This window comes from Catharus ustulatus, chromosome 1 (genome assembly GCF_009819885.2).
Source record: "Catharus ustulatus isolate bCatUst1 chromosome 1, bCatUst1.pri.v2, whole genome shotgun sequence".
Taxonomy (NCBI): Eukaryota; Metazoa; Chordata; class Aves; order Passeriformes; family Turdidae; genus Catharus; species Catharus ustulatus.
This window is the reverse complement of record NC_046221.1, coordinates 165680733-165708677: the sequence shown is the minus strand read 5'-3', so window position 1 is coordinate 165708677 and position 27945 is coordinate 165680733. Positions and strand designations below refer to the sequence as shown.

Sequence of the window (27945 nt, the reverse complement as noted above, 5' to 3'; positions counted from 1 at the left end):
ACCGCTCCCGGGGCCTGTCCCGGGCCGCTCCCGGGGTCTGTCCCGCACCGCTCCCGGGGTCTGTCCCGGACCGCTCCCGGGGCCTGCTCCGGAACCGCTCCCGGGGTCTGTCCCGGACCGCTCCCGAGGCCTGTCCCAGCAGCGCTCCCGGGGCCTGTCCCGGCACCGCTCCCGAGGCCTGTCCCAGCAGCGCTCCCGGGGCCTGTCCCGCACCGCTCCCGGGGTCTGTCCCGGACCGCTCCCGGGGCTTGTCCCGGCACCGCTCCCTGGGTCCTGTCCCTGTCCAGGGAGCGCAGACCGGAGCTGCTGCCCCCGGTGAGCTCAGACCGAACAGGCCGAGTGCGCTCAGCCCCTCCCGGTGTAGCTGCTGCACACCCCAACCCTTCCCATCCAGGTACATTCAGGAATGTTTTTCAGCCCAGCTGTGCTCAGGAGTGCCCAGGAACAGCGCGCTGCTCTGAGAAAGAGAAGAGTTTGTGACCCAGCTGGCACTTGTCCACCCTGTCCCTCGGTTATGGGACACCCATCTCAGTTTAAAACATGCTGAGGAATAACACGAGTGTCCGGCAAGAAGTGAGGATTGCATTTTGCATTTTCAGGGCTGCTTTTACAATTAATACTCGTGGCATTATTACATTTCTCACTACTAATGCCATACATTAATATTCACTGCCACTAGATGTTTTCAGTCCCAAGGCAGTCCTTGAGCTGCAGGACCCAGAGTGATTGGCACAGGCATCAGTTGTGCAATTCTCTTTCTGAGGGCGCTGAAGTACAATGAAGCAAAGCAGTGAGTTGGAGTTTCTGAGCTGGCTTCAAAGGCACCACTGACATGGCTAACAGGACAAACTCCTCTGAGTATTTCTGGTCTTATGAATATTACTGGGATTACATAGATCCAATTCCAGTAGATGGAAGCAAGTTGGAGGTTAATAAATGTAAGTATTGTGGACTAGTAGGTACTAATCTAGCACAGGGGAAATGTTGCACAGCTCCTCTCCCTGACCTGGCTTTGTTTCCTTGCAATAGAGTCCATGCCAGTGCATGGTTTGTGAGAATGGGTGTCTGCCCATTCAGCCTTCAGCTGGCTAATTACTAACACGCACTCTGGGCTTTATCTTTCAGTATTTTAAGTTGTAAGACTGCTGACACTAACTCTTGTTTACAAGGACAGATTTTTTTGAGTCATTTGCTAAGAGGAAATTTGATAACTTGCGAATCTGTAGTGTGGGGTGCTGGTCACTGTGTGCTACTGCCACCAAAGTTCACTGAAAGAGCAGAGGTTTTCATGAAAAATATTTTGTTTTCATCTTGGGACAAGGCTGACATTGCAACTGGTAAACATTCAGACTTTTAGTAAAGGAAATGTGTGTTTCCACTAACCTGGAGCAATAAGCTGCAAACATATTCTTTTATCAATCTTCCTTTGATTTAGTGCTGCTGAACTAATAAAGTAATAATATCCATTATTGTGCTAATGCTTTGCTGCTTTGGAAACTGACTCTGCTGGGCTTTGCAATTTATTTTCAAAGGACATGAAGTCGTATTCACCCAACTCACCTTGCAAGAGCTCGTTCCATTTCGCACCTGGCTTTGCACAGTGAGACAGCAGTGTCTTTTTATGACTACTTATAGTGGCAATTAATGTTGGTTTTTCTAGTGTAACTGCAGTGGTTAGGTTTTGCCAAGGTAAAATGACAAGCTGCATCACGGTGGATTACCCGAGGGTGGTGGATGGACTGGCAAAGACCAAGGGAGAGCAGGTAAGGGGCGCTGGAGTCACTTACACTGCAGGCAGCGCTTTCCCTTGATTTCTGTCAGGCCTCTGCCTGAGGATGTATCTTCAGTGAATTACCAAAGTTATGGGCTTTACTCACTGTAGTTTAGTTTACTGAAGATGGCTGCAACTGTTCAGATGTGGTTTCAGAGACTAAAATTGTTTTTCCTAAGGCTACTGCAGTGAAATTATATATTCCAGGAAAATGTGAAGCCTTTCAGAACATCTTCATGTCTCTGTCTGTAAGAATGCAAGAAACTGCCTTTCTGGTGGTGAAGGTTGAATTCGCCTGTGTTAGGAGCTGCTTGTCCTTCACTTGCTTGGACAGCAGTAGGAAAAAGGAGCAGAACCTTACCCTGAACCACCTCTAGAAAAGCTTTTCTGTGCATTCAGATCAGCCGAGGGTTTATTGCCTCCAAACTTAGAGCACCACACCCCTAAAAAAAGTAGTGTGAATATCCACATCCTCCCACACAGAAAATCTTGCCCTCTAATGCTGTAGAGCAACATTTGGTGCTGCTGGGACCAGGCAAGTTATGAGCAGCTCCTCTGATTCTCTTAATTTTAAAGTCAGGGCAGATTACTACCCCCAGGGTCAATTCCACCAGGGAAACCCCAAACTGCTTAGCTAAGGTAGATGTAAGTCTGGCGTGTGGCAGGGCATAGCAAAACCCAAAAATCAGGAATAAACTTTTCCCCTGTTTTCTCCTTAATAACATTTTTCTACCATTTGGATTACCTGGTGCATAATAGAGGTGACATTTGTGTTACAGCACTTCCCTCCCTGGTAATTGATAGGGTATTTCTCTTTCTTCAGCTGCCTGTTTTCTTGAAATTTTTAGAATCTGAGCTTCTGAGACAAGATGCTCCCCCTCTGTTAAATTAAATTCAAATTTGTTGACAGTTCTGAGGAGGAAATTACCCCATCTGTGCTTATAAAGGATCTCATCGGACTTATTTCCATTAAAAAGCAGGGTAAACTGATTGTGTATTGACTTTTTTGTCCCACTTGTTCTCTCCCCCTAAAGAAGTGGAGAAGTCTGCCCCTTTCAGGCATTTTTATATACTAAAGAGATGAAAATATTCATTTTTCCATGTCAGCAGCCTAGGAGGAACAGAGGCTGCATCCTCTCGGTACTATTATTCTTTGTTCTCCAAATACCAGTGGGAGAACAGTGGGTTACGAGTGAAAACACCAAGGGAAGCAATTCCACAGCTGGTTAGGTTTTCTCCTCGTTTTGAGTAAAAGCACCAGTCAAGCAATGAATGTACTTTGCAGGTTTTCCTGTCTTGGCATAATATTTACATTTTGTACCTCGAGAAGCTGCTGGGATTATTGGCTTTGTGCTCAGGGCCATTGCAGGGGCAGCCCAAGGGAACTGCACGGTGCCATGACCCCGGGATGGGACTGCAGTTCCCCGATTGAGTTGTGCCTGCCAGGGATTTTTTATTTTTTCAATGTGTAACAGAGACCTGAATCTCTGCACTTCTTTTCCTCTGTCGTGTGGCTTGTCCCTGAAACTTCGTGAGACTGAATTTGTCTCATGAAAATGAATCTAAACCCAGATAAAAATCCATGGTCTTGCTTTCTATTTGTAATGCTGAGCATCTCTCTCCATTTTGTACAAAAATAATGAAAAATCTTAATTTGTCCATGAACTAGTAGGGTATTTAAAAACATGCACACACACACACGCACAAAAGATATTGGTAAAATTTAGCAATAGGAAAGCTTTTTATAGATTGGTAAAATATAAAAAGATGTGATTCCAGTTTAAAAACAAATGCCGGTGGCAGAATTTAAACCCAGGAAACTTTCAAGCTCCACCTGAGCCCTGGAGCCAATTTATTTAGCTTTAGTGAATTCCATGAAAAGTATTCAAACTGCTTTTAAAATATAAAGTAAAAATATCTCTGATAGGGAATTCTATAAATCCAAACCCTTAATTTCTGTCCCAATGGCATGGAACACTTCAAAACTGGGCTTTTCAAAATGTCCCTGGGCAAAGGAGGAATAAAATAAGCTGCCCCTTCCCACTGATATTTCTCAGTAGCCCAGCCAAAACTCAGGTTTCTGATTAGGGTACAGCTGGGCCACCTCTAGTTTTGGGTTTAAAAGGAGCTGGACTAATTCATCTCTTTGTGGCTTTGATGCCAACACATACTGAACTTTTTCACAAAGAAACACTCAATCAAACGTACTGGACCTGATTCAAAAACACCATGTTTTCTGTACTTTCAGAGGAAAGATTTATTTTATCTTGGTCAATATTTGTCTCTGGAGTCAGTGACCCTTCTTTTTCCACCTCATCCAAAGTGAGCCACCAGCTGTGAATCCAGGGCAGAGCACCCAAACTTCCAAAGGCCGCTGCCACCACGGTGATCCCAGGAAGGAGCATTTTTGAAACCTTGCCCCATGTGTTGTGGGGGCAGGAGCAGGTTCATCCCTCCCTCCGTGAGCCCAGGGCTCAGGCAATAATTGCACAGCGCTGCAGCCTTTGAAAGAGCAGCTCCCTTTGCTCCCCCAGCCACCTCACACTCCACTAAACCAGCTGAGAGCACACTTTGGCACCGGGAATCCTCTTCCTTAACAAAGCATTTGCTCCTGGCAAAGCAGCAACATCTTGCACTATTTTATGGTGGTTGCAGGGGCACTGCAGCTGAGCAGGGCAAGGAGCACATTCTTTCCCACCGCACTGATGTGATGGAAGGGTCACAGGGACTTGGCAACAAACTTCCCTTGCTATTTCTCTGGGTATAAAATGCTTCCAAGGTTGGAATTCCCTTCCTGAGGGCCTCTCCTTAAAGATCCTGCAGGATTAGGCAGTAGCCACTCAGCCCTCCTGCACTGTGGTTGTGTGAAAGGAACCATATTCAAAATCTGCACAGCTCCAGGCACCACAACACTCCAGCCCCTCCCTCATCCCTGTTACCACAAGACCTTTAACAAATCAGCACTTAGATTCCTCTCTCTAAAAGGACAAACTGAACTAATCAAATGGCACACCTTTACTAGAGATGATAAATCATCTTGCTGTGTTTTATTTTTGAAAAATGCATGTGACAGAATCACTGTGCTGTGTCCACAGACTCCATCGTCATTGCCTTTTGGGTCGGCCTGGCTGCATTCGTGACCTTTCTTTTCCTTATTTTACTGTGTATGTCCTGCTCTGGATCAACACCAGCCAAGTAAGTACAACCAGAAATGAAGTGAGTGGATACTGGTGGGAAAAAATAACCTGCAGGAAACATTCACTGCCTTGAGTAATCAGTAATGACACACAATGTTTATAACTGCACAGAGGTGACACTTTTTCTGTCAGTATTTGGTTCCAGTGTCTCTTGACCCACTGCTCCTTCTAATGCATTTGCCTACTGCTCCTCCTTTATCAGATCAGGACGCAGAAAATTCAGCTCAGCAGGTTGGGCAGAGAGTCAGGATTAGGTCACAAACACACAGAGGGAAACAGCAGTCAAAAGGAGCACTAATATTCTCATTTATTGGCACCCTAGGGCCTCTGGCATGCTCACAAAAGGTAACAGAAACAACAAAAAAAGGCAGTTTACCCAAATAAACCACAAAGCAGGAGGCTGACTAACAACACAACAGACATGGAAATGGACATGAAATTGCAGGCAAAAGAGGCATGTTACCAAAAATTTACTGTTCCTAAAAAAGTCTGTGTACATGAAAATCTCAGAGTGTTTGGAAGAAGCCACTAGTGTAAACTTGCACCCCCTGCCCTGTCATCCTCTGTGCTGTCACCCACCCACTGCCCTTGGCATGACAGCCATCCAGTATCTGCATGGAAACTTCTTGTCTCCTTTCTTGTGATAATCCTGATATCACCCAACAAATGCACGCTTACATCACCAGTCAAGGCTGGAGAACTTTTACCTTCACATCATTTCAGTGCTCATCCATCTCTGTCAGGCCAAGGGACATGCAGGACCCCGTGTGCTCTCCCAGCTTGCACACATCCTGGTGAGAGGAGCAGCTTCTCCTGGGGACCCTGTGCCAGGGCCTCTCCACCCTCACAGCCAAGATTTCCTCCCCGAGATCCCATCCAGCCCTGCCCTCTGGCAGTGCTAAGCCATTCCCCCTGTCCTTTCCCTCCATCCCTTGTCCCCAGTCTCCCTAAGGTCTCCCTGGAGCCTTTTGCAGGTGAGCACCTCCAGCTCTCCCAGCCTGGCTCCAGAGCTGAGGGGCTCTACCCTCCAGAGCATCTCCAGGGCTTCCTCTGCGCTTGTTCCAGCAGCTCCACGAATTTCTTGTGCTGGACCCCAGGGCTGAGGCAGCTCTGCAGGTGGGGTTTCACCAGAGTGGGGGACAGGAGCAGAATCCCCCCTGCCCTGGCAGATTTCCCCCCCGACACACCTCTTTTTAGGCTGATGCCTGCACAAGCCCTGCAGTGAGGTATCCATGTCCGTCTCTTTTGTCAGCCCTGCACTATCCCACAGAAATAAGACAAAAGGTCTGGAGCATGGGACCAATGATTTCAAACCTGCCAAGGCACCTGATGATCACACTGCTGGGATGCAGAGCATTAACATTTGCTTCAGTGATGTGTATTAACTTCCTGAACAATACAGAAAATAAGGCTTTGTGGCTGGAGATGGTTCCTGGCCAAGGCTGGAACTTCACACCATGCAAAGAGGACAGGGCGAGCCCCTTCCAGGTGTCCTGTGCATTTCACTGGAGGCTGTGCATGCCTGATAGCCATATACAACATAAATTCTGGCTATCAGTTTCCTACCAGATAGTGTAATGTTGGAGAGAAACCCAAGCTGGATGCCCACAGAGTTGGAAGATCTGTCTCATCCTCATCCATGTTTCTTGCTCTCGGAGAGGCTCAATCCAGGGCTCCAAGGCTCCCTGCTGGCTCCAGGTAGATCTCTTGCAGTAAAAAAACTCCATTCAGTAACCACCCTCACAGAAAATCACAGATGTGCAGCTGCCTTTATCCTTCAAATCCCACTTCCCTCAAAAAATTACATCAGAAATTGTCGTTGTACTTGTCTGTCCAAACCCCCACAGTCTGGAATTAGCTTCCCTGTCTTTTTAAGGACTTTTTCAGTTGTATCTCATCTCACTTTAGTTCTGTGATTTTGCCCGGGCTGGGGTCAGTCACAGCACTGCTAAATGTGACCTGGCTTGACCAGGTCAGTCTCTTTGGGTACTGGGACACTGGAACTCTTCCAGCCTCCTCCAACCTCTCTGCTGTTCCAGGAGTGCTTAACAATTAACAGAGCTGGCCACAGTTCTCCTCTGACAGTCCCCAGGTCTCAGGGAGGCAAGTTCTCCAGCTGATTTTAAAATATGGATAGTTAGTTGGTGGTATTTAGCTACCTGACAGACTGGAGAGGAAACATCCTGTTTTGGTAAGAACTCTTTTTCGTCTTGCTTTTGTCAAACAAAGAGGAAAGATGTCTTGAATACACCCGCAGCACAACAAAGAAAATGCCAAACCTGCCCACCTGTGCTGGGCCTGCTGCTCAGACTTTGAGGGTCTGTTTCTGCTTTTTGAATTACTCAGCTCAGTTCAGCCCAGCTCGGAGCCACCTGCTGCATTAAACACATAGAACTCAGTGTAAATTAATCCACAAACACCAGAGGTTTGTGTCCAAAAAGGAGACAGGACTCCTGTAACTCTATTTGAATAAAGAGAGGAGTCCTGCAACTTCATTCGAACAAAGGGAGAGGCCGTGGGCATTGCCCACATGGTCTCTCAAGTTGTTGGAGGACGCAGCTATCCTAATTTCCCAGCTCCATTTCCCTCTCTCTTCCCCACTGACTGAGGCACTGGAGAGGTACGGACTTGCCGAATCGCCTAACACAGACCCTGCTCTGATCTGCATTTCCCCCGCCCCTTCTTTTTCTCTGTGTCTCTTGCTCTTTTCCTCTAAGTCCAGGAACTTAGCATGGCCTTGGGTGAGCGACAGTCTGTGGCAATTAGTGGAATTCCTCTGGAATTTATGGCTCCAGTCCTTACATCTTTCACCTGTCAGTATCTGTGTTTATCTACCAGCCCAGTTTGTTTGTAAAGACACCTCCTCTTATTCTTTTCAGCACAGCTACGAACGGGACCGCAGCGTCGGGCAGGAGTTCATTAGGCAGCGACTGCACTCGCGCTAATTAACGGCCATGAGAGCACCCGGGGCCACTCCCAGGACAGAGCACTTGCCACAGAATGTGCTGGAATCAGTGCAATCCAGTGGTTTGGAGTTTGGGAATGCTGTGGGACATACTCGAAGTGTCAGTAATGTTTTTTAAAAGAAAGCTACCAAGGGTGTTGGAATAAAACAATAAATAGCATTGCCTACCTAATGTCAGTGTTGTAGCTTTTGTGATGTTGGCCAGCTCCAAGGGGTAAATCAGCTTCAGGCGGAGCTTCTGCTGCTGTTCTTGCTCGTGTGCTGGAATTCTGCAGGGTCCATGTCACTTCACACATCAGAAACTACAAGTTCAGAAGAATTTCACATTGTCTAAGCTCGTCCACGTTCGGCTGGGTTTGGCTGAGTTAAACACGGCTTGGTTCAGTTGAACACAGCTTGGTTCGGTCAAACGCGCCTCGGTTCAAGTCAGCTCACAGATGTCCTGCTGTCAGCCCCTAGGAATTCTACATGACACACAGTGTAGCTTCTGAAGGGCTTGTGGGTTTTTAAAGAAACACAATTTTTACCTCAGTACAGAGCTGGCACAGAGCTGATGGCTCCTTTAGGACATGAATATTTACATTTGTATCTCACTTTTATTTAACCCCCCCAAAAAATTCATTTTGTACTTTTCTCAGTAAAAACATTGGAGAGAAAGTCTGTTGAAATCAACAAAATAACATTATTAAGTCCAACTCTGTTCTTTAAGGTGATCTTCAGTCAAAAACTTGACACAGAAGCACATAGAAATGTATTTAGTATTTTATCCTAACTTTCCCTTCTCAAAAGGCCTCCAGTGCTCCTGCAGATGGACATGGCTTAGGAAAGCAGTGAGAAGTCTTTGTTTAGTTCTCACAGAAAATGTGCAATCATTTTTGTTTTTTTGCTATCTCAGCCTTCTGTACAAAGGATGCTATAACCCAAAGGACTGAGTGATTGCCTTGGGCCTTTTATTTAATGCTGATACAGTTCTAAAAGCCATGTTTTGATGGGACAGTAGAATCGAGAGGAAAGGCATAGGGAAGGAAAAAATGTGTCACAACAGTGTGGGAGAGAGGGGGAGAGGCAAGGGCAGGGAGGACCCAGCACACACAGAACAGAGTCAGGGCCCAGACACCTGGGACTTGCTGCAACTCTGGTGTCAGTGCTGCTCCTTCTGTCCTCCCTTCCTTCTCAGCAGCTCAGCTGGCTTGCCTATCCTCCACCTAAAAACAATCTGAACATTAACAATAGCTAGAACAGACAAAGCTGTAGCTTAAATATAACTTTAAAATTAAGAGTTGGACACCTCAAAGATCATGGGCTACCACATCTGGTATTGCAGTTCTGCAAACAAAGACTTTCTCTCCCATAGAAACTCCTCCCAATACTGAGCAGCTTTGCCTAAACAAGGATTTGAGGACTCTGCCTCATTACACTATGCTCTATCCTGTTTCACTGTACACAACACAGTAGAACTGGCTGAAACACTGGCAGGCATCTTCCATCTCTCCTAAAAACCAAGGAGAGAAAACCACAGTGCCTTAGGATGTCAGAGGATGTGAGGCAGTCTAACAGATGGCACTGGGTTTGTCTGCATCAGCAGGGTCCCATCGAGCCTTGCCGTGCTGCTCCTGCAGCATCTCGGGGTTCAAGTTCCCTCCAGCCCAGGCCCCGACAGCTCCCCGTTCCCAGCAGCAGAGACCTTCCTGTATTTGTGTATGAAAGCATCAGTCCTGCCCAGACTAACGGCATGGACAGCCTCTGGCACCAGGGACCCCAAACGCCTGCTGAGAACGGATTCTGCGCGCCCCTGTGCTGAGGAGGAGGAATTCCCCTCCGTGCCCGGGGCCGGGGCTGCTCCGCTGTCGCCGTCAGCAGGGTCACCCCCAGCACTCCTGGTCAAACCGTCCGCGCGCCTGCACAGCTCCCGGCTCAGCAGCAGCACCACGGTCCCTCCAACACGAAGCACCCTGGCAATCACAGGAAAAGTAAAGGTGAGTGTCCATCCTTCCCTGTGCCTGTGCAGAATGCAGCACTGCTGATGCTTCAGATGCCCCTGCGTTCAGTAAACGCCCGAGTGTGTCACAGCTCGACTCAGTGAGCTGCATCTTCAAGAGGAATTTAAATCCTGCATCTTCTTACCTCTTTCTAAATGCAAGAACAGGACCCTAACTCCAAAACATTTCTGATGTTAGTACTTCTTTCTATTGGGTTAGCAGGGAAAATGGGCTCATTTTTCAGTGCCCTCAGCATTCTTTCAAGGACTGAGGAGCACCATCAAGACTGGGGTTTTGGGAGACTGCAAACCAACAGACTCCCAGTGCAGCAAGGGCTTTCAGATTGGTAATTCTGAAACTGGCCCTTCCTTTTGGAAACTTTAAAAGGTCTGCCCTTTCCCTGTTCCACTGAACCTTAATGGCTTTCAAACTCAGGAAGCAGAGGAAAATGAACTGTTGTTTGTAATTAATTTTTCTAGGTATATGTCCAAACATTTTACTTGGCTTTGAAAGAGGGGAAAAAAATACTATCCTGACTCAGTTTACCACAAGTTTGAACAGTTTTACTGGTGGGGCTCTCATGACAATGATCCCTTCCTCCTCTCCACCTTCCCAAGGGAGTATTTTGCTTAGGACAGACCAATACAGCTAATAAGAAAAGAAGACAAGCACAGTAAAGATTGTCACACCCTTCTGTAGAGCCACCCACCTTCTCCACCACATTCCTGCATTGGGTGAGTGAGATCAACACCCACTGACGACCAGTCCTAGGCTAAGGGTTAGTTTTCAGGCAAGAAGTAGAGGGGAAGATGGCTTGAACTGTCTGTTAGAAGCAGCCCACCTATTAGCTTGGTTCAACTGTGCCACAAAATGACAGGGTGAGAGATGAAAGGACACACCTAAAATCAGACCAGGCTGCTAATGAGATATTCAGAGATATAAATGCATGCCACTTTTTCTAGTCTGAGATCCTTCCTGTCAAGGCAGGCCTGGTCAAAGTTTGGCTGTGATATCAAAAAGGAAAGTCTATCATTTTATACAAGCAGGTCCCAACTGAAAAAGGCTTACAGCTTTATTTGCCTGTCATGCTTTAACTTTGTGCAGGTAGGCCTCTCCTCTCTGTCCTTTCTGCCACACTTTTGAGTGTGGCTCAGAAATATTTCACCATGAGCATTTGTGAGCATGGCTCACACAAGATCATTCCCTGTCAGCTGCCATCAGCACTCACAGCTGGCAAGACACAACACAACAGTCTCTAAGGGAAAAGAGACTTCCACTGCCTGCACAGGGTCAGACTACAGAGCAGGAGACCTTGGAATAAAGCAAATCTGCAGCTGACTGCATGCTCAGATCACAAACTGTTGTGACCCCTCCATCAAACCCCAAGCGTGTCAAAGGCTACACGTACCTCTCAATTTCCTGCAGAATATCTGGCAGCAGCTGGGCATCATTTGTGGTCTTGAACTTCTTCCCAAATGGAATATCCGAAATAACACTGTCGAAGCTCTCTGAAGGCAATGGCAATGCTGCACAATAAAGGCAGGATTTTATCTCTGACTGTTTGAGAAGTGCACAGTAGCTGTGGCCCCGTTCCCCTTTCAACACTGCCAGCTCATTTTGGGTTGTGCACCCAGACTCACAGCTCCTTCCGCACCTGCCCTCACAAACAACACTGCTGGAGCCACCACCCCTCTGCAGACTGGGAAGAGACAAACCCATGACAGCATTGTTTAGCTTGCAGATTCCCTGCTCCTGATGATGTTTGCCCCTGCAGCAAGACTCTCCTATAGGGCATTACATGGCTCCAAATTAACTGCTGCATCTCCAGACACAGTACATCTTAAATACAAAAATAATTTAGCAAAACACAAAAGAAGAATTAATTTTGTGAGCACTTAGTGCAAATGTTCAAGTGCACATGTGTGGATGGCAAGGAACCACATCAAATTCCTCTCCATCCGCCTTTTCTCCCCCCAGGAATCTGGTTACAGCCAGAATTACTTGGATTCTGTCAGAGTTGGAGATGTTTCCCAGACCATTATTGAGTCAACACTTGCAGCACAACAACTGGGTATCAATTTTATCTGCAAATGAAAGGACATGTCACCTACAGTCCTGCTCAAGGCACGCAGACATAACAGCTTTTGACCAGTGATGAAGACACCAACTACTCGTTCAGTTCAGAAAACCTGGCACCTAAGTATCTTCCACTATCCTAGAAACCGAAGTCAAACACAGGTTTTAAAAGAGAAATAAACCAACATTTTTATAAAAAATAAGTAATATTTCTTACCATGATGGTAAGAAATGAATACTGCTGTAGTAGGACCCACAGCTGGTCTGTGGGCTAGAGAGGCTTAATGAATGAGGTTTGTTTTGAGAAGTATTCTCTGACTACAGTTGTTGGCCTGGAGACCAAGAAGAGATTAAGAAGATAAGCAAGAGGAAACCTGCAGCTGTGAAAAGTATTTTTAGAAAAGTCTTGGGAAAAACAGAGGCATAGATGTGTTTTACACCAATGAACATTATGTTGATCTATTGTGGCCAATGAACAAAGTGTAAACTTTGTAGAGTGCATAAAAGTCAGCCAGTTGTTTTAATAAACAGGCATTAGCCTTCTGAAGTGTAGTGTGCCTTTTGTGTGTTGTGCCCACCTCTACAGTGACATCCTGAAAAGTAAAAAAATAAGCATGCTTCATGCACAGGGAAAAACAGCCAGCTTGCCTGGCATGAATTTCACACAGGGATAATTTAGCCTCAGACTCTGAGGTCCAGAATAAGGTCATGAAATGATTACCTTCCCTACAGACCACCCTGTGCATTAAGAGCAAACAGATTCCCTCTTACAGGAGAAAGGCATCACCATTTAAAACACTCCTACTGCAAAACATGAACAATCCAGCTTAGCTTAATGAGTCCACAGCATTACTCATCTGGTAAATTTAAGCTGCATTTCATTTGGGTTTGTCCTGGCTGTGTCCCATTAAAATACAAAGAACTTTCACATGGCACATACCCTTTGTGGTATTCACACATTCACCATTAAGAGAAACAACTACTGTGCACACCAGACACTTACAGTTTTTATTGCCTTCTGCTGACTTCATTCTTACCAAAGCTCCCAGGTGCAGGCAGCAGGGAGGAAGAACAAATACTTACCCCTTCACTAGCACTACAGAGTCACCACACAGCTATTTGTTGGGAGTTAGCTCTACAGATCACCTCAAGAGAACCTACATTTCCTGTACAATCCCAAAACCCCAAAAAATTCACTTGGAAAGCCTACAGACATACCTTTCACAGAAGCTTTAAGCAACTCGATCTTATCCACTAAGCCTGCAGTTCTAATATTCTCATCTGCACCCTCTAACTGTGACTCACTTATGTCAGCACCCCAGTAACAGGCTTCCTGTTCAGAGAGAAAGAGAAAAGTAATTTTGTTAACAATTGGGTTATTTATTTTATAAACCCTTCTCAGAATTGCCTTGTTGCACAGCTCTTGCAAGACAACCTCCTTTCTGGGACATCTGCTATTGTTACACAGAGCATTTCCCAGTCCAGAGGATGGAGGACCAGAGGAATTGTGTGCTGTCTTCACTCCTTTAATGCTCTGGTGTGCTCAAGACACTTGAAATGACAGAAGCATCAAGAGCATGTCCTAACAGCAAGATCCCAGCTAGCTACAGCCAGCCCCACTGCCTCTAATGCTGGCACTGTCCCATCACACCTCTGATCCCAGCATAAGCCCAGGAAGCTCTGCAAGTCCATGGTTGTGTCACACAAACCCTGCAGTGTCAATCAATAGCTGCACCAGCCTGCAGGACATTCATCAGGGGGAATGTTTGTACTAAAACACTTTTAGCAGCTGCCTAGAAAGACTGGTTTGGTTTCACCTTTCCAGCAATGGACTTTGGCCTGACTGACAGAGAGAAACCCCTGTATCACAACCACCAGCTTCCCTGCAAAGGTCCAGCCAGCTGTGACTGGGATACTCACAGGCCACTCTTTGGCAGCCTCCAGCAGTATCGTTCCCAGCCCACACATGGGATCCAGCACAAGGGCACCAGCCTACAAAAACAGAGCAAGACAGACTCCTTACCCAGGACAAAGCTTACAGAGGGGTGTGCATAATCCCCCTGTACCGAATCCAGCACAGGTTAACAACAGGTGTACATAATCCCACTGAATCCAGCACAGGTTAACAACAATCACTGCCAATCCCAGGCCAAACCCAGGGAATGCAGTGACAAGCACCAGTAGCTTCACTACAGACAGCCCTGAGGTGACAATCAGGAGGAGTTACAAGTGGACTGCAGACAGATATTGGTACCAAATTAATCTGTGAAAAGAGATCGCATTTCCTTGGAAAACAACACCAAGCAAGGTTTCATTTTCTCACTGTCACTGGACAGCAAAAAAAATCTTGCCACTTAATCCTTGTACAGATCTGTCTAAGAGCTCTGTTGAGAAGCACCTGGAATTACAAGCAGACACCTGAACAGCAGGTGACAGCACGCCCTCATCACAGCATGGCACACCCTGTCCACATGCACTGGAGAATGGGGCATTAAAATCACCACACTCCTTCACAGAACCCCCCTGCCCATCATGCAGGACTCCATTTCTGTGCAAGGAACATTCACTGACACTGATTTCAGCCAGAGATGCCATGGCCCATGCGACCGTTGACCGCAGTCCTGCTGTTTTGATGTACTCTCTGTTTGCCAATGGAAGCCTGCAGACAGCAAAGAACCAAAGAAACTAATGAAAACAACAGCAAAATCACCCAGAAAAGCCCATGTGATGTCAAAGAACAAATGAACAGAGCCAGAGAGAAGTCTGCTTTTAACCATAACTCACTGAAAAGTCCGGTCTGTGTGTTCATTTAAAATCCAGGCAGATGACAAGTTTGACAACCACTGATTATCAAACCAAAAGACAAACACTCACGGTAGACAGCAAGATTTACAAATCTTGCTTGTTTTGATACTGCCACGACAAATCTAGTGGGGAGAATGCTTACCTGAAAAGAGGAATCCCCACGACAGAGTGAATATCATTAAGATGTACAAAGATCTAAAAGAGAAAAAAAAAAACAAACCAACCCCAACATTTTAAAGTCTCAAACTGACACAACAATAGCTTTAACTCATTTAAACCAGGCACAGATGCTTCTACAAACTTCTGATCTCAGTTTTTAAGAACAAAAATGCATACTACAAACAGGAACAATTAATTGGAAGACATCCCACTAGATAATCTGAATGCCACTTTATAAATGAGTTAATGCTTAAGCAAGCTGAAGGGGATTTTGTCAGCCAGGAATCCATCAGCAAGCACTTGAATTTATAAGGGGGCCTGATTTTCCTTAACGCAGCATGGGAATTTTTAGTTATAAGCCTATTTACTACAAGTGGGAGAATATTATTCACTGTGTACTAGCAACTAAATAAATAAATAAATGAAAAACCAACAAACCAAAAACCCAAAACAAAACAAAACAAATAAAATAATCACACACAATGACACAGCCAGGCTGGTGTTTATTCCAGAGCTCTGGGAAGCACACACACACAGAGGCCACATTACCATCTGATTTCCAGGTAAATTCAGAAGCAGAAAGATCAGCAGGGAAAGGCCACGGTGCCATGTGCCAAGGGAGCAGAGAACACAACAAAAGGTGTTGGGGTGATGCTGGGAGCACCAACAGGCAGACAGCAGCATACCTCCAGGTCAGGGTCCCGCAGGTCAGCGCGCCACCCGCACTGCCTCACCAGTGCCACGCCCAGGGCTCTGCCCACCTCCTGCACGGGGAGCAACAGTCACAGCAATCAAAATTCAGGAAACTGCAGATCACAGCCTTGCATGCTCAACCCTCAGAAATCCCTGGGAAAAGAAAGACTCTGTGCCCAAGAGAACAACTCACACAATTCACACCAGAAGACGTAGGGCAGGGCAGAGCAGGTGAGCGAGGGGCACAGCAAACACAGCACATGAAATTCTTAATCACATGCACAAAATATTTCCAATGGCTCTAAGACAGATTACCCAAGAGAAAATCTGCAAATGCACTACAACTCACAATTTTAATGCTTTCATTACATATAGAAAGTTCTGACTACCTTCAGAGTATAAGTTCGAACATAGCAAAAATTTAGGCAAACACTCTTGTAGGGAGGCTCATGTGTCCCACCTCACCAAGGTCCTAGCTTTAGTAGCAAAAAAACCTCCTTGCAATGACTCTTTAAGTAGCTGTAAACTTATCTGCTAACTCCTCAGCCTCCATAGGCCCAGAAACCTCAGACTCTTACCTTTGCTTATCCTTAATAAAAGGTATTGATTTGAAAAACGTTAAAGGTAATAGAGCACAGAAATTAAAAATAGCATTTGTATTTCCACTTGTTTACGGTGAATGCAGGCCAAGGGCTTTTTAAGAAAATACAGAAATAGCTTACCTCAGTTTATTATTCCAGAACACACCTAAATAACAATCAAACTACACATCTCTGTTCACCTTTGCCCAATTCCTTTAAAACACAGATACTTCAGCATACCTGTGAAGTAAGTACTTTGGCAATTGCTCCACTACAGCGACAAGACACTCTGAAACTGAAGCCAAGCTTCTCATTCGCAGCAGGATTCTCTCCACTGCCTTTGGAAGGGAGTTCTGAGGAAGTCTTGCTCTCAGTCCAGCACTCCTGACTGCTCATTCTCTCTGGTGCCACACAGGTCTCTCCAGCCTCCACCTGACATTCCTCAGGCACATCTGTGCTCACTTGTTCAGTTTTCTGCCTTTTACTTGCAGTACTTGTCTCTTCTTCTGACTTTCTCTTCAGACCCAACACATTTTCTTGAGAGACATCACCTGTTCTCCCCTCGTGTCCATGAAGCCTCCTCCAAACAGAGATAATATCCAGCCAGTATTTTGGCTCCTCCATGACAAGGCTTTTAATCTCCTGAAGCATTTTCCCTGGAAGAAAAAAGCAGTATAGTACTGAGCCTCAGCATTTCATTTCCCTTCAGACTGAGAACAGCTATGTTCAGATTTCATTAATGTGTGAATCCAGAAACCAGCAGCTGAAACCACAGGCACAGGAGCTCCCAGCACCCACATACCCACCAGAAGCCACACTGACATCCCTCTGATTACAAGCTCTGCACAACCAAGATTCAATCATGCAAGGGTTGAATTCTGCACAAGAATTCAGTGCCTGTAGAAAACCAGACTACCTGTGGGAGCCATTCCCAGGGACAGGGGACCAGCCCACCAAACCATCCTGCCAAAAAGCACCTGGCCCAGGTTAGGGGATGCAGGACTCTTTCCAGAATTGAAAGACATGTACAAAGATGAATTACTTTGAGTCATCCCAGGCAAAAACTAGTTTATTCTTTCAGAAAGAAAACTTCTGCTTCCCATTCATCACTCTGCCCTCAATCCTGCAACACAGACTGACACGTGTGGGCAGTCCTAAGCTAGCTACAAGAGAGGCACAAGGAACAGAGAGGCCAATTCACTGAAACACCTCAAGGATGGTCAAGAAAAAAAAGGTCTGGTTATCTAGAAAATTTCTAGTTATTCACCTAAAATTTTAGAATCATGATCAAATTTCATCCTCAAAGCTGAAGGTAACAGCCCAAATAAAAACCCACCAGCTGGCAGACATCAATCCATCCAACTCGAAATTCTCATTCCAACACTGACAGGATAACCTAAGTAGCTGAGACTTAGAAGGAAGCTGGGTACTTCACAGTAAATTGACACAAGCTATAGGTCGGGATTCACTTTGTTTAACAGAAATTCAGACTTATTGTTAAAATAAACAGGAGATCCAGAACTAACTCTGGTTTTCAGGTGGGGTGTTCTCTTTTTGGGACGGGACACGGGGAAAGAGCCACAAAAATACACATACACATTCAGTGCTGGAAGAACACAGCCTGGAAGGCAGCTATTGCAGACAATTTAAAACCCCTTTCCAGGTTAAAAAAAATATTGAAAATACACGTGGGAGAAAGACACTTCAGAATCGATTACTGTCAGTTAGAACCACGGCCACTAGTAAAAAAATAAACACTTTATAACTGAGGCTTCCCGCGCAGCCGCTGCCGGGCCGTACCTCTGCTCCCGGTCACCGGCAGCGGGCTGAGCTTCTTGAGCAGCAGGAACAGGCGCTCCCCCGACCGCAGCCCCCGCAGCTCGCCGAGCCCCGCCGCCGCCCTGAAGAACACTTTTCCCGAGACGCAGTCCACCTGCGGGGAGAACACCCGTGGGACGCGGCCTGGGGTGAGCCCCGGGGCCCGGGACCAGGGCGCTGAGCCGGGCAGGCCGCGCTCCCTGCCGAGCCAAGCCGAGCCGGGCCGGGCCGGGCCGGAGCGCCTGGGTGTGCCCCGGCCCCGGCTCCCCGCTCACCTCGGTGGCGCCCAGCCGTGCCCGCACCTCCCTGGCCACGAAGGGCTCCATGCCGCGGCCCGCCGTGCAGAAGAAGCGCCCTGGCTCCGCCGCCGCCATCGCGATGAGGCGGGGCCTGTGCGGCCTGCTCGGGGCACGGGCAGGCCCGCGCCCGGCTGCTTGTGTTTTGTATTGTTTCTTATGTTTTATTTTATTGAGCCTTAGGATACCCAACCTGTGAGTGCTGTTTGTGCAGGACTGTTATAAGTGCATGATATATTGTTGGCTTTTTGCAAATATTGAGATAAGTGCTATATGTATAATATTAAAACAGATTTTTTTTGCATAAATATAGGCTTTCCTTCTTTTGTTCTAATAGAAAAAGATAAGCATAAGTTTTTAGAAATAATATGCTTAAAGTACCCGCTTAGTTAAAATAACAGCCCGTAAACGTGTGATAAAAACGCTGCAGCTAACACAACAATTATCAACACTCACCGGGCTGCAAAAGGCCAAAGCCACCACCCAAATTAAAAAGTAATAAAAAGAAAATTAAACCACAAGCCAAAACCAAACATACTCTAAAAAAGCAAACCCAAGAAGTAGCCATGCTAAACAGTTCCCAAAAGTCCAACAAGGTGTGATATATGTTATAATTCGTGTTTATATAAAAGGATTGTACCAAATAAAATAAAATAAAAAGAACCTCTTAAAAACAGCAAGCACCCGGGGCCATGGACAACGACCGTAATTAGCATATCAACAGACCTAGCCCGGTGATCTCCACCACAGACAGAAAGAGATCATCGACAAAATACCTGCCAAAGCACCCATCACCTCCGATGGCTCCCATTAGCGAGAAGACAGCACTTCATTACACATTAATACGGAACAGACACAGCCTTCATCAGCATGCAGGAAGCACTTTTGTCCAGGGCAGCACCAGAAACACGAGCTGATATGCATTGTGGTTTACTTAAAAAAATATATATATATTTTTAAATGGCACAAAGCTTGGTACAGGTGCATCTGACAGTCCAAACACAAATACATGACGCACCAATCATTCAGGCCAGATCTATTTTTATGTCTCTTGCAATCACTGCCTTCATTTCTTGTTGTCAGATAAATGCTACAGCTTGTCAGTGAATTTTGAACTTTTTCATTATCAGTCCACTGTAATTTCCCTACAATTTATATTTTGACCTTCGACTCCTGAAACTGCTTAAATTATTTTATTTTTAGAAACACAAGCATTAATTTTCTTTTTCAAGTTTTGAGATTCGATTATAGGGAACAGTTAAAACTGTATAGTGTATATTGGAACAATAACTATCAATGTCTGAATATTTTAACATTGTGTGAAATGTTAATAAGGCCTTAGTTATTGCTGTTCTGGGACTTCAAAATAAAAAAAACCTGAAGGCACAAACAAAACTGTTCAGACAGTGAAATTAAGCAGATAAAAACCAGCATTCTGCCTAGAATGAATTCTTTTGCATTTGAACACTCTTCAAGCTATCTACAGCTTTCTCTTTCTGCAACTATGATGACATTTACATGGAGATATGGATTTAAGTGACTAACTGTGGGGGACAGAGCTTTCAACTCTGGTAATTCTTCAGACATTCCAGGTGCTCCACCTGCAATATATTTGCTTTTTTGGGGTTTGAGTCATATATCCTGAGGAAATGTGAAAAGAAAAAATGCTGGTTCATACAAACTGACAGTTAACAGAAATACAAACTAGATGAATGAACTGTTTGGTTTTTTTTCCCTACTAGAGTAAAATTAGGCATCAGCAAGTTATAAAATCAGTATATTTGAGGTTAGAGCTTTGCTGCTTATCTTGCAATACAAAATGTTATTCCTTTACACAATGGTTCCTATTTCATTGCAGATACTAAAAAGCCAGCCACTGGCATTTACCTCACTTAATCTCCTGCAAAATGTGACATTACAGGTGACACAAAGCAGTGAGGTAAGAGCAGTGTTCCAGTCTTCAAACTTATAAAGTATAAGAAATTTCAGAGCCCTAAGATTACCTGAACAGGCTGTGATGCACTAGTTGTATGCAATGCTGAATGCAGTCTGTACATGCTGTTTGAAGAACTATTTCAACTCCCCCCCAGTTCAGGACCATTTTTTAAACACTACCATAACAGTATTAAGTAAAGAGTGAAAAAGCAAAAACGTGATCTTTATGCAGTTTTAACTATCTGTACTATTTTAAATAGCATATCCTCTTTTCACTTTCTTGTTTTCACATGTGAAAAAAACTACAGGATCTGAAATGTCAGCATCAAACCAGGCTGTCCAAACCCAAAACACATTTTGAGTATGACAGTGCAGGCATTTGTATGATTGTATGGTTTATATATAACTCATTTCTATATTATATTAAACTCATTTATGTATAACTCATTGTAAAGCAAAAGCAATTGTATTCCTATGACCTAACCCTGCTCTAACACTTGTTGTGACAAGGATGCATTCTGATCTCCTAACATTAATTTCTAACATCAGCATTATATTTATATCCAAAATTTAAATCCTGCATCCCTCACTTAGAGCTGTTGCAGATACACAGTTTCAGGTATTGCTGGTCTCCAAGTTTATCTTCTTCAAATGAAAACTTGTGGAAGAAACTACCATGGCTTCTCTGAGTCTTTTATGAATATTCATACTTTCACTTATGGCTCTTTCAAGAAATTTGTTTTTAATTGCATCATCCTTTGCCTTACATGTATGATCAAGGCATGTCCAAAAGGAACACAGTGTCACTACCAGACCTCTGCTGGGATACACAGCAGAGTGCAAGGTGCCTTTTTACCCTGCCCAGACAACTTGTGAACTGCTGGCAAACACCAAGACATCAAAAATAACAGGCAGCTCAGAGAGTGGGACAGGAATGTGATTCAAGTCAGGAATTAAAGCTTTGGATCATGTTCTCTACAGTCAGATAAAAACAGTCCCTATGGAGAAATTCCTACAAGTGAGGATAAACGCTGTTCTTATGAAATTGAAATAGAACACTTAGCAGTTAAATTGCTTGCACTGCACCATAATCCACATTGCCACACAGAAGCCATTTGCAGAATAAAAGCTCTTCCTGCCTGGGTGCCTGCCTGCAGGCAGCACCTGTGCTTTTTCCAGCTGACACATTACAGACTTCTCTATGCAGGCAAGAGAAGCCTTGAGAACACCTCAGAACTTCAGTCCCTCCCATCAGTTAGACAGGAGAAGAGCAAAGCCGTGTTTCTAAGCCCCTTGTTCCTAGAACATGGCTAAGCATGTTTCTGAAAGACTTCTGGCAGGTATTTGGTTAGTCCTGTACTACAGCAAGCATAAACTCTGTAATTCTTGCTTCATATTAAATTCTTTCCAGTTGAGATTTTTGGTTGAATCCAATCCTCCAAGCTCCTTTCAGTCCACAGAAATCAGTCTGCTCCAGTCTATGTTTATAGTGCTCCTTCACAGAGAAAACAATTTGAAACATAGCTAAACTTGCACCTCAGAATTTCCCAGCCCCACTTTTCATTCAGGTCCACAAAAGTACACATTTTCAAAAACAGAGCATAGTGTCAGGACTTCTCTTATTATTTCCAACATCGCCATCTGTTGGGAAGGAGGAGGATTTGACAGGATATGTATGATGTGTAGATATATGTACAGATATGTATGTATGTATAGCAGAAAGATCTTTGAATGGAGAATCTGAAGAAGGTATAGAAATGACAGCGAGTTTTGGTATAGAAGAAAAGAATTGCTGAGCCAGTTTCACAGGGTAGCTAAAAAGGCAAAGAGCAAGTGAGTTGGAAGGGGCTTTTATGGCTCTGAGCAAAGAAAAAATCCACCTCAATCAAAAGATGTTTTTACCAAGCAAAAGGATTTTCACAAACAAAAACGCCATGTTCCAAGTAAAGATCTCAGAATTTTCCACCGCAAGAAAACTGAAAAACAACTTCTAGCTTAAACTGTAACACACTAACCTTTTGTGACTGGAAAATAGTAACGTGAATGTGGCAATGTGAGTAGTTGTGATAGGCCATAGGTAATAGTAAAGGTGTTGATTGGCTGTCATGTATTAAGATGATCTACAATGAAATGTAAATCATGTATTGTAAGCAGAACTAGAGAGGCTTTCAGCAAACCACAGCTGGGCTGACAGGCTGTGGGCTGGGCTCTTGTCACCCATGACCCGTGAATTGCTGCATCGTTTGTGTACAATAAACAGCATTTTAAAGAGCCCCTCTGGAGCTCTGCATTCCTTTTAGCCACCAAAATAAGGCATGAGCTCTCCTCTCCCTATACTCCATTCTCCAACAGAACAATTCTTTGTAAGTAACTGTGCTCCAAAGTTCCTCCGTTTGATTTCCTGTTATCAAAAAGCCCTGCAGATGGCTAGGAAGTCCTTTAAATATTACCTTTTAAAATCAGCACTTTCTACAAAAGACTTACAGAACCTTGCAGGGTTATGCATTGGGCATGAAACCGATGGGCTGGGCTCCTTGCAGGTGCTTTTGCAACCTCTAAAAACACACACAGGTCTCAATCACAGCTGGTTTTCTTTGCTGTCCCTTCATTCAAAACCAATTAGCAGCACTTAAAAATGCTGTTTTCATCCTGAGAAGATTCACTGAAACTTCTGATGAAGACTTTTTATTTTTTTTATTCTTCTGACGGTGAACTTGAGTTTACTTTGCAGTTCACAGAACAGACTTAGATTGACACTGTGTAAAGTCCCAACTCACTCAGCAGATTAAATTAAAAATGAACCAGCACATGTTCACTTCCTACATAAATCCATGCTGTTATTTAAGTAATGTGCTTTTTCAGTCAAATAGGACAGCACAGATTTGAACACCCACCCCCCCTCCTTGATGAGGGCCTGAGCCAACAGGTGTGAAAACATTAGATTGTATTGTTCTTACCGAGTTCAGCACATTCAAATACAGAAATATTTTCTGGATTGTTTAAAAGCTTACCCAGGAGAAATATACCAGAAAAATCACCACACAAATCCTGCTTTAAAGTTCATCATTTTTAACTACCCAGAAACTATATATATTTACTTTTTTGGGGTTTGATTCATATATCCTGAGGAAATGAGAAAAGAAAAAATGCTGGTTCATACAAACTGACAGTTAACAGAAATACAAACTAGATGAAGAAACTGTTTGGGTTTTTTTTCCCTACTAGAGTAAAATTAGGCATCAGCAAGTTATAAAATCAGTATATTTGAGGTTAGAGTTTTGCTGCTTATCTTGCAATACAAAACGTTATTCCTTTACACAATTGTTCCTATTTCATTGCAGATACTAAAAAGCCAGCCACTGGCATTTACCTCACTTAACCTCCTGCAAAATGTGACATTACAGGTGACACAAAGCAGTGAGGTAAGAGCAGTGTTCCAGTCTCCAAACTTAAAAAGTATAAGAAATTTCAGAGCCCTAAGATTACCTGAACAGGCTGTGATGCACTGCTTGTATGTAATGCTGGATGGAGTTCGTACATGCTGTTTGAAGAACTATTTCAACTCCCCCCCAGTTCAGGACCATTTTTTAAACACTACCATAACAATATTAAGTGAAGAGTGAAAAAGCAAAAACTTGATCTTGATGCAGTTTTAACTGTCAGTATTATTTTAAATAGTATATCCTCTTTTCACTTTCTTGTTTTCACATGTGAACAAAACTTCAGGATCTGAAATGTCAGCATCAAACTCAAAACACATTTGGAGTCTGACAGTGCAGGCATTTGTATGATTGTATAATGGTATGGTTTATATATAGCATATATTATATTAAACTCATTTATCTATAACTCATTGTAAAGCAAAAGCAATTGTATTCCTATGACCTAACCCTGCTCTAACACTTATTGTGACAAGAATACATTCTGATCTCCTAACATTAATTTCTAACATCAGCATGTTATTTATATCCAAAATTTAAATCCTGCATCCCTCACTTAGAGCTGTTGCAGATACACAGTTTCAGGTATTGCTGGTCTCCAAGTTTGTCTTCTTCAAATGAAAACTTGTGGAAGAAACTACCATGGCTTCTCTCTCAGTCTTTTATGAATATTCATACTTTCACTTATGGCTCTTTCAAGAAATTTGTTTTTAATTGCATCATCCTTTGCCTTACATGTATGATCAAGGCGTGTCCAAAAGGAACACAGTGTCACTGCCAGACCTCTGCTGGGATACACAGCAGAGTGCAAGGTGCCTTTTTACCCTGCCCAGACAGCTTGTGAACTGCTGGCAAACACCAAGACATCAAAAATAACAGGCAGCTCAGAGAGTGGGACAGGAATGGGATTCAAGTCAGGAATTAAAGCTTTGGATCATGTTCTCTACAGTTAGATAAAATCAGTCCCTGTGGAGAAATTCCTACAAGTGAGGATAAATGCTGTTCTTATGAAATTGAAATAGAACACTTAGCAGTTAAATTGCTTGCACTGCACCCTCAATCCAGATGGCCACACAGAAGCCATTTGCAGAATAAAAGCTCTTCCTGCCTGGGTGCCTGCCTGCAGGCAGCACCTGTGCTTTTTCCAGCTGACACATTACAGATTTCTCTATGCAGGCCAGAGAAGCCTTGGGAACACCTCAGAACTTCAGTCCCTCCCATCAGTCAGACAGGAGAAGAGCAAAGCCGTGTTTCTAAGCCCCTTGTTCCTAGAACACGGCTAAGCATGTTTCTAAAAGACTTCTGGCAGGTATTTGGTTAGTCCTGTACTACAGCAAGCATAAACTCTGTAATTCTTGCTTCATATTAAATCCTTTCCAGTTGGGATTTTTGGTTGAACCCAATCCTCCAAGCTCCTTTCAGTCCACAGAAATCAGTCTGCTCCATTCTATGTTTATAGTGTTCCTTCACAGAGAAAAGAATTTGAAACATAGCTAAACTTGCACCTCAGAATTTCCCAGCCCCACTTTTCATTCAGGTCCACAAAAGTACACATTTTCAAACACAGAGCATAGTGTTAGGACTTCTCTTATTATTTCCAACATCGCCATCTGTTGGGAAGGAGGAGGATTTGACAGGGTATGTATGATGTGTAGATATATGTACAGATATGTATGTATGTATAGCAGAAAGATCTTTGAATGGAGAATCTGAAGAAGGTATAGAAATGACAGCAAGTTTTGGTATAGAAGAATTGCTGAGCCAGTCACACTGGGTAGCTAAGAAGGCAAAGAGCAAGTGAGTTGGAAGGGGCTTTTATGGCTCTGAGCAAAGAAAAAATCCACCTCAAACAAAGGAAAAGAATTTTCACAAACAAAAATGCCATGTGCAAGTAGAGAAAAGATCTCAGAATTTTCCACCGCAAGAAAACTGAAAAACAACTTCTTTAACACACTAACCTTTTGTGACTGGAAAATAGTAACGTGAATGTGGCAATGTGAGTAGTTGTGATAGGCCATAGGTAATTGTAAAGGTGTTGATTGGCTGTCATGTATTAAGATGATCTACAATGAAATGTAAATCATGTATTGTAAGCAGAAGGAGAGAGGCTTTCAGCAAACCACAGCTGGGCTGACAGGCTGTGGGCTGGGCTCTTGTCACCCATGACCCGTGAATTGCTGCATCGTTTGTGTACAATAAACAGCATTTTAAAGAGCCCCTCTGGAGTTCTGCATTCCTTTTAGCCACCAAAATAAGGCATGAGCTCTCCTCTCCCTATACTCCATTCTCCAACAGAACAATTCTTTGTAAGTAACTGTGCTCCAAAGTTCCACCATTTGATTTCCTATTATCAAAAAGCCCTGCAGATGGCTACGAAGTCCTTTAAATATGACTTTTTAAAATCAGCACTTTCTACAAATGACTTACAGAACCTTGCAGGGTTATGCATTGGGCATAAAACTGATGGGCTGGGCTCCTTGCAGGTGCTTTTGCAACCTCTAAAAACACACACAAGTCTCAATCACAGCTGGTTTTCTTTGCTGTCCCTTCATTCAAAACCAATTAGCAGCACTTAAAACTGCTGTTTTCATCCTGAGAAGATTCAATGAAACTTTTGATTAAGACTTTTTTTTTTTTTTTTTATTCTGAGGGTGAACTTGAGTTTACTTTGCAGTTCACAGAACAGACTTAGATTGACACTGTGTAAAGACCCAACTCACTCAGTAGATTAAATTAAAAATGAACCAGCACATGTTCACTTCCTACATAAATCCATTATTTAAGTAATGTGCTTTTTCAGTCAAATAGGACAGCACAGAATTGAACACCCACCGCCACTCCTTGATGAGGGCCTGAGCCAACAGGTGTGAAAACATTAGATTGTATTGTTCTTACCGAGTTCAGCACATTCAAATACAGAAATATTTTCTGGATTGTTTAAAAGCTTACCAGAAAAATCACCACACAAATCCTGCTTTAAAGTTCATAATTTTTAACAATCCAGAAACTTTCACTACAATAGGTTAAAGTTCCTTCTCTAAATAAAGTTTGCACTTTGGTGTCTGCTGCTGAGTGCACACACAACTTCACGTCTCTATGAACAGGATAAGGCAGATACATGCATCCCATTAGACTTAAACAGTGCAGCCTAAAGTAATTAGTGAGTCCCTTATGGAAACCGAAATGAAAAATTAAAATTAAATTGCATGCAATTTCTTCAAAATCATGGGCTGAGAGGAATAAGCCTCTTTGTAAGAGTCAGAATTCATTATTATATAAAGGAAACTTCCACACAAAATGAATTATGTCAGTAATGGAAGCATATATCAGTAATCCAAATCCCTGTGTGACCAAAGATGCCAGTTCACTAATAAAACTGAAGCCATAGCTCAAATAAACATTTACACTCATACAAATCCATTACACTAAATCCACGTTCATAATATTCTGAATTTAAAAAAAAAAGTCACAACAGAGTATCTAGTGAGTGCATTTGGCTTATCAATTTGGCTAATCAATTTTGATTTCCACTGTCTAATTCAGACAAGGAGCAGATTTTGGAAATCTTTTCTACCTGCTATAAAACACAAAGGAAAAAGCAGAGCTCTAGAGAACATGACAGAAGTGTTTACTCTCAATGAAAAGTGTCATAATAAATAAAGTTTAGCCTGTTCAGAAAAGTCGCAATTGATGGGGTAGGGAGGAAGAATCAAAATTGGGGGGGGGAAAAACCCAAAGAAGTATAATTTTATCTCAGAATGGTTTACCTTGCAGTAGGCCTTGAAACTCGCCCAGTCCCATCCCCTGCCCCAGGCCGCTCCCAGCCCATCCAGCCCGGCCTAGACACTGCAGGGATGGGGCTGCTCCCTCCCAGGGAAGGATTCCTGCCCAAATCCCATCTAAACATTCTCCAGCAGTGGGAGCCATCCCCCTTGTGCTTCACTCTAGGGAAGGATTCCCGCCCGAACCCATTTAACGCTGCCGTGAGGGGCGGCCGCCATTGCCCCGCCCCGCCCCCGCCCCCTCACAGCCCCGCCCCCTCATGGCCCCGCCCCCTCACGGCCCCGCCACCTCACGGGCCCGCCCCTCACTGCCCCGCCCCCTCACGGCCCCGCCCCCTCACTGCCCCGCCCCCTCACGGCCCCGCCCCCTCACGGCCCCGCCCCCTCACGGCCCCGCCCCCTCACGGCCCCGCCCCCTCACAACCCCGCCCCCTCACAACCCCGCCCC

The 27945-nt window shown here is 44.3% G+C and overlaps 2 protein-coding genes and 1 long non-coding RNA gene across 7 annotated transcripts; 1 reads left to right on the top strand and 2 right to left on the bottom strand.

Moving 5' to 3' along the window:
• The first annotated feature begins 206 nt into the window (after nucleotides 1-206).
• LOC116997427 (melanocortin 2 receptor accessory protein) lies at nucleotides 207-9432 on the top strand. The gene is given in 5 exon segments (XM_042779463.1): nucleotides 207-938; nucleotides 4867-4966; nucleotides 7691-7730; nucleotides 7733-7838; nucleotides 7841-9432. Coding segments are annotated over 5 exon segments (429 nt in total). The 5' UTR covers nucleotides 207-832; the 3' UTR covers nucleotides 7918-9432.
• THUMPD2 (THUMP domain containing 2) lies at nucleotides 8861-27716 on the bottom strand. Of its 5 annotated transcripts, none has more exons than XM_033062091.1 (10): nucleotides 27483-27716; nucleotides 18027-18159; nucleotides 16467-16882; nucleotides 15639-15716; nucleotides 14936-14988; nucleotides 14560-14647; nucleotides 13909-13980; nucleotides 13207-13321; nucleotides 11321-11438; nucleotides 8861-9885 (listed from the first exon to the last, which is right to left on the bottom strand). In XM_033062091.1, the coding sequence occupies exons 3-10, from the start codon at nucleotides 16875-16877 to the stop codon at nucleotides 9564-9566; spliced, it is 1257 nt and encodes a 418-aa protein (XP_032917982.1). In that variant the 5' UTR covers nucleotides 16878-16882; nucleotides 18027-18159; nucleotides 27483-27716; the 3' UTR covers nucleotides 8861-9563. The 5 variants fall into 5 exon arrangements, with proteins under 5 accessions (XP_032917982.1, XP_032917992.1, XP_032917944.1 ...); XM_033062101.1 differs by lacking the exon at nucleotides 27483-27716 and adding an exon at nucleotides 19117-19442; XM_033062053.2 differs by lacking the exon at nucleotides 27483-27716 and adding an exon at nucleotides 18320-18441.
• On the bottom strand, nucleotides 21313-26502 carry LOC116997433. The gene is made up of 2 exons (XR_004418184.1): nucleotides 25674-26502; nucleotides 21313-22290 (listed from the first exon to the last, which is right to left on the bottom strand). It is a non-coding gene; the product is annotated as an uncharacterized LOC116997433 (long non-coding RNA).
• Nucleotides 27717-27945: the final 229 nt, after the last annotated feature.